Source organism: Notothenia coriiceps, unplaced genomic scaffold (genome assembly GCF_000735185.1).
Source record: "Notothenia coriiceps isolate Sejong01 unplaced genomic scaffold, NC01 NC01_scaffold00015018, whole genome shotgun sequence".
Classification (NCBI taxonomy): domain Eukaryota; kingdom Metazoa; phylum Chordata; class Actinopteri; order Perciformes; family Nototheniidae; genus Notothenia; species Notothenia coriiceps.
In genome coordinates, this window is record NW_011347719.1 from 2,344 (window position 1) to 11,829 (window position 9,486).

Consider the following 9,486-nt stretch of genomic DNA (forward strand, 5'->3'; position numbering starts at 1 on the left):
GTTCTGTGAAACTGAAAAGGATATAATATATTATTTTGAAGGCGAGTTGACAGGAAGTTGTTGTTGCTATGGAAACAACATTACGGAGAAAACTTAATATCTTCTACATATAAAGACGGATAAAGTAAAGAACAAAGTCTGAACATATCAGTACAGTATCATAGTACTTTAACATAATTGTTTTTGTTACTTTCGTTGCAGTTGTATTTCTTAAATGTAATGTAAATGTTGCCTTCGTGTGTGGTTCGGGGCCATCTTCGTGCGAAATTCACAATTCCATATTCGTGTGTCCATCGGGTGTCAATTTCGGGACAGTGTGACAGGGGCTTTAAGGAACAACTGGAGAACTATGATATTGTTTAAATTGACCAAATAATATATTTGTTTTACAAAATGACAAACCTGCCATCATCTGTTCCTAAAAATGATAAATAAAAATACATTTTAAAACACTACAATCAACCTAATGATATCAGTTTACAATATGATAACACTTCTCTACACTTTTTAGACTAAACACAAAAAATGGCTCCAAACCATTACACCAATAATTATAAAGCTTTCAAATTAAGATTTCCCTCGTTGAAACTAAGAGGTCAAGCACAAACAAATAAAAAAGGATAGCCCTGCACCAGTTTGTCGACATACTTTTGGCCAAATAGTGGAAACAGTATGCAGGGTGAATCCATTAAAAGATAGAAATTATTTATTTTGATACTTTGGTCTTTGGCTTGGTAGTTGTTGCAGGTTTCATCAGGGATGCCATTCCTGTGTGCGTAGGCGTAGACTCTCAGGTGATCTCCTCCGTGACAGGAGCCCGCCTGACCGCAGTCGATCACGTTCTGCACCGACAGGTAGGCCGACGGCCACACCCCTCCTCGCTTGATGTTGATGCGGTCTTGGACAAAACAAAAACAATACAAATGTTGAAATGGGAAAACAATTTTGAAGAAAATACAGTTTTATCTTGTCAGACTGCATGTTGCTGACTATAGCACAACTACGGATGACAGGTATTCATTGAGATCAACCATCTTGTTTCCAAAGGGGGAAATTCAGTACATGAAACAAAACAACACATTTGCACACGCAAAAGCTCTTCTAGGTCTAACCTACTTACACTCTACAAATGGAAATACAAAGTTATTTGCATACATTAACATGCCCCTGTATTAGGTATACAGTACACTATTTCCGTCTCTTAAGATAAGATGCTTTCGAGATTTAGAAAGGATCCAAGTGAACTGGACAGGTTGTTTTGTAGGCTAGAGCTTTAAATTTAAAAGCACATCACCCAGTTTTTTGAGAAATTCAAGTAAGCCTTAGAGACTAGACAATGACCCTTTTAAAATCGTGGCTCAAAGTGATATCTATATGATATATTGTGGAAAATAATCGTACTAAATATATGAATGTATGTCTGTCTGTCTGTCTAAAATATATTTTACATTAATCCCAACTTCTATCCACCCCCATGGTTACCGGCCAGTGCGCTGGTGGCCCCCATGGCCCAGCAGGAGCCGCAGTACTGGGGGATGTGCTGGTTTCGGGTGGTGCTCACATAGTTCTTCCCCTCGATGTTCCTCCAGTCCCAGGACGGAGGAAGGTCAGACACTTTCACATACTCATGTGGCCGGGCCTTTGTCCTTAAACATGTAAAAAGGGTAAGTCATACAAAATAGTGGATACACAATATATCAGAAAAAGTCACAGTTATTTTTGTACATTTAGATGAATTTACCATATTCAAGTTCAAGTTGTAATCAAGTTGTAATAATCACTGTCATAAAATCCCAAAATAAAGTAATAAAGTTTCTACAGAAATTGGCATGCTTTCATTGACAAATTGTTGTCTCCAATTTGGTACAGTGACAGTTAATCAGGCAATGCTCTTCCAATGCTCTCCATTATAATAATAATTACTCTGCAAGCCATGAAGGAATGGGCAACAATCAATATATCTCTATTCAAACCCCTATGATAGCTTTTCAATATGTAGGCCGGTTGATTGTTCATTTGAAGGGATATTTCCAAGATCAATACCATGTTATGATTTATGAGGATATAGTAGGCTACAAGCATGTAATATCTTCACATGTCATATTTGTGTAAAATGTTGATATCATTTCACATTTTGCTGTAAATAATTTATATATGTAAAACCTAAACTTGGTCAGGTTAACCATATAACCATTACAATGGTGATTATCAAGGGAGACATACAAAATAATATTGCAAAAATGCATAAACAAGACAATATAGCAGAGCAGTAGAAGTTGTCAGATAGTTCACTTAAGTAAAAGTAGTAATCCTACAGTGTAAAGATATTCAGTTTAAAATGTAAAGAACATTGTAATTACCAAAATAATTCATTAAGTGTAACCAATGTGCTGCACGTCTCCCTTGAAAAAGAGATCGTTGATCTCAATGGGATTTTCACCTGGTTAAATAAAGGCTTCAAACAAACAAACATCATGCATGGTGGCCCATTTTAGAATGATAAAATACCACTAAATTACGAGATTGATATGCGAGCATCACGGATTGTGCAGCTAGTTAAATGTGGAGCTCATATTAACAACAGTATATGGTGCTGGGTAGCATACCGTTATGTATTAGTGGATTAACGTGTTGTCGATGTTTTATTTTGGATTAAGCCTACCTTTCAAAACTGTAACGTTACTTAAAACAGTACCTGAATGAGAGTGGATGTTTAAGTTAAATTGTACCACTTTGTATAATAAATGTAACACAAACATAGCCTTTTTTGTAGAAAACGTACGAAGATTTCCGTTTGTTTACTCACAACAACAAATCAAAATACCTAAACTGTGCCCTGTCAGAGCAACACGAACATAATTTCTCCACTTACTTTACAGAGTCTGGAGTCTCATCTCTGATGGGTTTGTAACACGGTTCAGATATTAGTCTTGAGGAGATGATTTGCATGGAAAACGAAGATAAACAAAGCAGCAGCGGTATGTTTGTTATTGAAGACGCCATGTTGGATTTCCTCTGTCATGTGACGCACACGCGCAGCCAGCGCCCCCTGCCGGTTCATGTTATCATGACAACAGCGTCCCACAGGCAGTTGAATTGATCGTAAACACGATACATGTAGGTTATTATTACATTGATATTAAAGCTGTTGATTATAGCCTATATGGTCATTTTTTCATAAATAAATGTAAAACAACAACAGTTACACCTAATTTACCTTTTTAATACTAACCCAAGGGATTAAAATGGCAAATGTTACAATGAAATATTTGAACAAGCATTCATAGGCCTACCTTTTGTAATTTGTGGTTTGAATGATCGCTTATGAGTTGGGTAAGTACATGGCTGAAGTATTTGTACATTTAAATGTTATTTTAATAAAACTAAAACAACAAAGTAGTCCTTTATTAGACCAAATGAAATGAAAATAGTTTTTGGGATGTTTGTTTTGTCGATTATTTTATGAAATATTGTTTAGATGCATACACACACATACATATATAAAAGTCTACTTTGTTGCTCACCAACATTTTAAACAATCAAACGAGACAATCAACTAAATAATAATCCATAGCTTAATTATTATGTACATTTTTATATTTGTATTTTTAAAAGTAGTTCATTACTAATGTGTTCTATACTTCTGTCTCATACAACACATCTCTATTTTGCTTTTCACCACAGTGATCAATGTCTATATGTGTCAATAAAATCAGGTGTTACAGCAGTGCAGGTTTAGCAGCGTCAGCAGGAAACTTTAAATAACATACTCAGTTACAATCACATTAGGACTAATGCAGGGACTGATGATTGGTTTGGTTTTCATATGCAGCTCCTAACAAGGTTATGAAATCACAGGATGAGGCTCAACTTCAATCAAGGTTTGTTTTTGTGACTTGGAAGCACTATTGTTTGTGCTTTTAATGATTACACTAGAATCAGATTAGATGTGCATTAGCTACCTAATGAACCCCCAGCAGGAGTAGAGATAAATCACTCACCAGTTATTCTTGTTGTGACATCCATCTTCAGGTTGGGATGATGCTTAGCAGTTCATATCAAATCTGCTGAGTAGTAAGAGGAAAGTATGTTCATGCGTTAATGTCGGTGTCAAAAGTGGATGATGGGCTCTAAAAAAGTAATATGCAAACAACCATAATGATAATATCTCTGTAGTATAGTATGCACTATTTCAGGGAAGTGAGTACATTAACTTTTGACACATTCAAAGCAGGATCCCAAACGATTTAACTGGCTCTTAGTCTGCCATTGATTTGTTTTTAAATATAGAGATGTTTTAGGTTATTTTGACATTTATGAAATCACGCAGCCTCTTTCAACAGCAGTACAAGTTGCAGAAGAAAAGTAGGTACCAGGAAAAATATAAACAGCACTTCATCACAGAGCAAACATTGAACCATGACTCTGAACATCTGGAAATGATGATGTATGTGACAGTGAGGATGGGGAGGTTGTGTTTTCCCAGAAGGAGTCGCTCACCTCAAATCATTTATTAGTCTCCACTCAAAGCTCATGAAACCATTCGCAAACAAACCTTCTGCTATACGAAAAATGAAAAAACCCCAAGTAAATAGCTATAATTCTGGGCTGACAAGTCGACCTCAACCTCTGACTGGATGAATACAAAGAAAACTTTCTTGGTCCTCATCGACATGAAATAATATTTTTGTAACTAAAATACATGAAATGGAAGGTTTATTTTTAATGTAAACATGCTTAGTCTAAACTGTAACTAAACAAATCGAGTAAACTTGATTTCACTAGTGTTACAGTGTGTGAAGGAAGCAGGACCCAAATGCAGATTAAAGTGACACAAATAACTCCTTTATTTCAAGGCCAAACTATGAACAAAGACTGAACAGAACACTCACGCAGACCAAGTCATAACACAAGATGAACTGACAAAGACAGACAGAAAAAACAGAACTTAAATACACACAAGACTAATCATACAAACAAGACACAGCTGAGGAGGGAGGAGAAAACACAGGGACACCAGGTGAACACAATCGGGTAAATTAGGTAGGAGGGAAAACTAACGACAGGGAACAACAGACAGATCTAAACAAGACAAAAAAACCGCAGGAAAGAAAACCAAAGATAGATCTAGACAAGACACAACGCAGACAGAAAACCAAAGACAGATCAAGACAAAACAAAACACAACACAGACAGATCGTGACAACTAGATTCAGAACGCAAGGTATGCACATGTGCATGAGTACAAGGAAACGCCATTTTCAAGTTATTTAAATACTAACCCTATTATAATCATCTTCAGGTTCATATTTGCATTAAGTGCCTCTACTGTGACATGTCTCCATGCTTTAATGTTTAAAAAGCTCTGTATTTTTCTCATGCTGCCTGTGCTGCAGCACCTCTTTTCACCCTCTGTCTGAAACCAGAGCCCAGTCTGCTCTGATTGGTTAGCTGGCCGGCTCTGTTGTGATTGGTCAACCACTTAGAGATGTCCCGCCCCTTAGCCTATCACGTACAATGTGTTGGAACGCTAGCCAATAGAGGCGCAAGTGTGACATAGTGATGTTACTATGTTATGGAAATAAACAAAGGAGTCCAATAGAGGCGTTTCAGGCAGGGGGGAGTGTGTGGGAGAGAAACAAATTTGATTTTAGCCTTTGCAGACCATTTACATGCACCGAAACCTTTATAACAGACTACAGGAAACGGAAAACCCCAAGACATAACAGGTCATCTTCATTTATTCACATTGATTCAACATGATAGATAAACATCAGATCAAATGTAACCCTTTACATTGAACTTGAAAACATATTATAACATGCAATTGAGAATATTTAAAGTTAATACTTTAGGAATATAATTATTTTGGGTAATAAACGTAATCTTAATCACAAAAACACTGAAACGTCCTCATCTTTAAGTCATTTTCTCTGAGAGCAGACACCGCCGACTCTTGAGACGGCCATTGTGTTGCGACACACAGAGACTGTTGTCTGCTGCAGGACCAGAGGAATGAAGACCTTTGACCTCTGAGATCATCGCCGCTGTGTTGAAAGCCAAACTTTTCCCCACTTTGGCACTTCTTCAGACGCACAAACAGTCCTCAATAATAAATGGCCTCACAACATAAGGCTGCTCTTTAAATCTGAGTGCTGTAACTCTTTCAGGCTGTAATGTGATGGTACAAACATCCCAGAGGTAATACAAGAGCATCTGTCAACATATCAGCTCTTTCTGACGAGGCCTACATCCTGGATGTGTGCATTAACATGAGTAGCTAATGCCGAGGCGATGACACCACTAACAGACCTTTGGATAATGCATGCCATTATACTTCTTTAAACCATTCTCACAAAGAGCATCAATTACAGATGCATAATAAAAGGCTGTATCTTTAAGAGATGCAGGACAAATGAACAGAACTCAAATGATTGTGCTGCCGTAAGAAACCAGGTCTAAGCTATTTTGTATTACGAATTAATAGTGATAGCTGAAGCTCGAGTTTCTTCAGTAAGCAGCCTTGATTTACAGACGCCACAGGCTTTCATTCTAGACTGAAATATCTCAACAACTACTGGGTAAATAGTTATTTGATGGTATTCATGGTTCCCATAGGATGAATCCCACTGACTTTGTCGATCCCCTGACTTTTAGCGTCACCAGCACATCACAGAAAAATATTTAAAAACCTGGCTCTATGGAATATCCGCAGATGGTGAATCCTGGTGACATTGGTGATTCCCTGATTCTTCCTCACGTGCCACAATTGGCTTAAAGTGTGATTTTGAGAGGAATGTCTCAACTACAATGGCAAGGATTACAATGACATTTATCAAATACATGTATGCGCCCCTCAGGACCAATTCAAACCTGTTTATTGATCCCTTTATCAAGGACACATCTTAGTTTATTCCTTTTTAGCCGTGCAAGCATCATGACATGGGTTGCCAATGGTGGTCATTTCACTAATGTAGTCCAGACTGAAATCACAACAACTACTTCATTGATTGTCAATTGATTTGTTGATACAATAACGGTTCCCTGAAGATGAATCCTTGTGATTTTGACATGAGTTTAACTTTTAGATTTGAGTGAAATGTCAGTACACTATCGATGTTTTTTGGTCAAATTGTGCGCACTCATTCATGTCTCCCTCAGCATTGATTGTTTCTCTTTTGAGATCCCCTGACTTTTTATTGAACGTTACCATGAGGCCGAGATTTACATTTCCTGAGTACTTTTTAAAGACAATACCTCAAAAATAAATGGAGTTGCCTCGTTAACTCATTGCCCTCAGCCTTACTGTCAGCCTAGATGTACTTTTAGTGTTAATTTTCAAAAGCACGCAAAACATCAGCATGTTGGCATTGCAATTATAAGTTAAGCATGCTAATGTAATCATTTAGCATAAAAGGATGGCAGGAGAAAATAAAGTCAAACTGTCAGGTTAAAAAAAAAGTATTAAACCTGCCTGTTTTACACCCTGATCCCATTATGTATGTTTAGCATAGTTGACATGATCTCATCTGCAAAAACTACTGAACAGGAGGTTTAATCACATCTCTTCTAAATTGAAATCTGGGAGTTTCCATTCAGCGATATACACTAAATGTCTGTCTAAATTCCAGAAGAGGCGATCTGCAGCCGCAGCTACCACAGAGGACACTAAAAAGCCCACTTAAAGCAGAGGCACCTTTAGAGTGCATGGAAAGTGCATCCATGTAAATATTGAACAAACACACAGTTTGGATTTCACTCACGGATCAATATTGAAGCAATCTGCACGATAATCTCATTTGCACTTCTGTTTTCTTCTTGGCAGAAGATGCTGCAGACTGGCAGTGTTGGATCTCCAGTGAATTTACTATAAACTCAGCGTTTAGAAAGATTTTCACAAAAGTAATGAATATTTTATGTTGGCAGGGTTTCTGTGATAGACTAGACAGAAAGGATCTCAATCTGCTGCTGAGGATTGTGTGATGTTGTGAATACATAGACTGACTTTTGAAATGCTTTGTTAACTGTTTCCTTAAATCTAAAAGATTATTCCTTGCAATATTTAAGCAAATAATGACTCTAATTTCATGAAGTATACATCATTTCTGCTGTAAATATTACCCAAGGATGCACACGATATGGTCAAAAGTATTAAGGCATCTACAAATGAAACCGTTGTGACTGTGAACATTACATTGAGCAAATGTTTCTCTGTGAGACTCTGACTGAGATTGAGAATCTCTTTTCAAAGGGACACCTGGCCAAGAAAGGCAGCATCACAAAGAAATATACACAAAAGGAGATAAATCTCAAAAGGAAGCAAAATTAATTTTACACTCAAAATGGTACGTTCCATAACCAGGTAAATACATTTAAAAAGCAAATGCGAGCACTACAATGTAGGCAATACTTTAAGGTACGTTAAGTTAAGATAAGATAAGATAACGGCATCTATTGCACGTCTGTCCGTCCTGGGAGAGGGATCCCTCCTCTGTTGCAGGTTTCTCCCATTTTCCCTCTGTGGGTTTTTCTCTGGAAGTGTTTCCTTTTACGATGTGAGGGTCTAAGGACAGATGGTGTAATATTGTCATACTGATATTCTGTACAAACTGTGAAGTCCACTGAGACAAATGTAACATTTGTGATATTGGGCTATATAAATAAACATTGATTGATTGATTGATTGATTGATTGATTGATTGATTGATACCTCTATTATTCCCTATGAGATATTGAGGTGTTTCAGCAGCAACAGAATAAGATAATTAAGACCAAAGGTATAAAAAATGACATGCAGTAAAGAACAGGGGTCTGTTACTGCTGTACAACACAAATCATTCCTGTTGCTGATACAGTGTGAGGCAGGTTAGTCGGGAACATCTGACCTGAACCTTCCCTGTGTTCTCTGTGAAACTCGTTTGTACATTTTGCCGATTTGTCAATGGCGACCTCTCAGGAATTGGATGAATAATGGATCAAAGGCAAATGTTACTTAAGATTCCCATCCATCTGAGGGATTAGATCACCAGGGCCCGACTTCAAACAGCAGAAACAAATCAAGCGCTGCCATGTTTTGAGGTTGGTTATTGATCATGGCTGGCTGCAGTTCAGGGCCTCATGGACGGCAGAGCCTCTGTATTTCCAGGGGAAAGTGAAGCTGCAGGGCAGAAAGCGAGCATGTTGATGATCTCTTAAAGTAAGCTTTTCCCTCAAAAGAATTCAGCTGTTTATTTAATTTTTTTAATAAACTAAATCCATTTTGGTGACCACGCCAAACGGTGATTCATCTCAACCCGAAGCAGGACCTCTGCAGCTTTAAGTGTTTTCCACACAGAGGGTCGTTTGGCTCAGTCCTGACGTCTCCTATCATATACAATGTTTTCCTCCTGCCTAATGCACTCCAGAAGACAGAGAGGAAACAGCATAAATAATTTCCTTGTCAATAAAGTCATTAAACATACGCATACACCATCGATTTGTTTTTAT

The 9,486-nt window shown here is 37.6% G+C and overlaps 1 protein-coding gene across 1 annotated transcript; it reads right to left on the minus strand.

The window, feature by feature from the left end:
- Window positions 1-265: 265 nt before the first annotated feature.
- Window positions 266-3,015, minus strand: LOC104948760 (cathepsin Z-like). The gene is made up of 3 exons (XM_010774988.1): window positions 2,873-3,015; window positions 1,483-1,646; window positions 266-898 (listed from the first exon to the last, which is right to left on the minus strand). The coding sequence occupies exons 1-3, from the start codon at window positions 3,001-3,003 to the stop codon at window positions 597-599; spliced, it is 597 nt and encodes a 198-aa protein (XP_010773290.1). The 5' UTR covers window positions 3,004-3,015; the 3' UTR covers window positions 266-596.
- Window positions 3,016-9,486: the final 6,471 nt, after the last annotated feature.

What these genes read in the sequence shown, in the direction of transcription:
- LOC104948760 (XM_010774988.1), bottom strand. Translation starts at nt 3,003, where the DNA reads ATGGCGTCTTCAATAACAAACATACCGCTGCTGCTTTGTTTATCTTCG. An exon ending in GAGACTCCAGACTCTGTAAA is followed by an intron (nt 1,647 to 2,872) that starts GTAAGTGGAGAA and finishes TACATGTTTAAG; the next exon opens with GACAAAGGCCCGGCCACATG. An exon ending in GGCCACCAGCGCACTGGCCG is followed by an intron (nt 899 to 1,482) that starts GTAACCATGGGG and finishes GTTTTGTCCAAG; the next exon opens with ACCGCATCAACATCAAGCGA.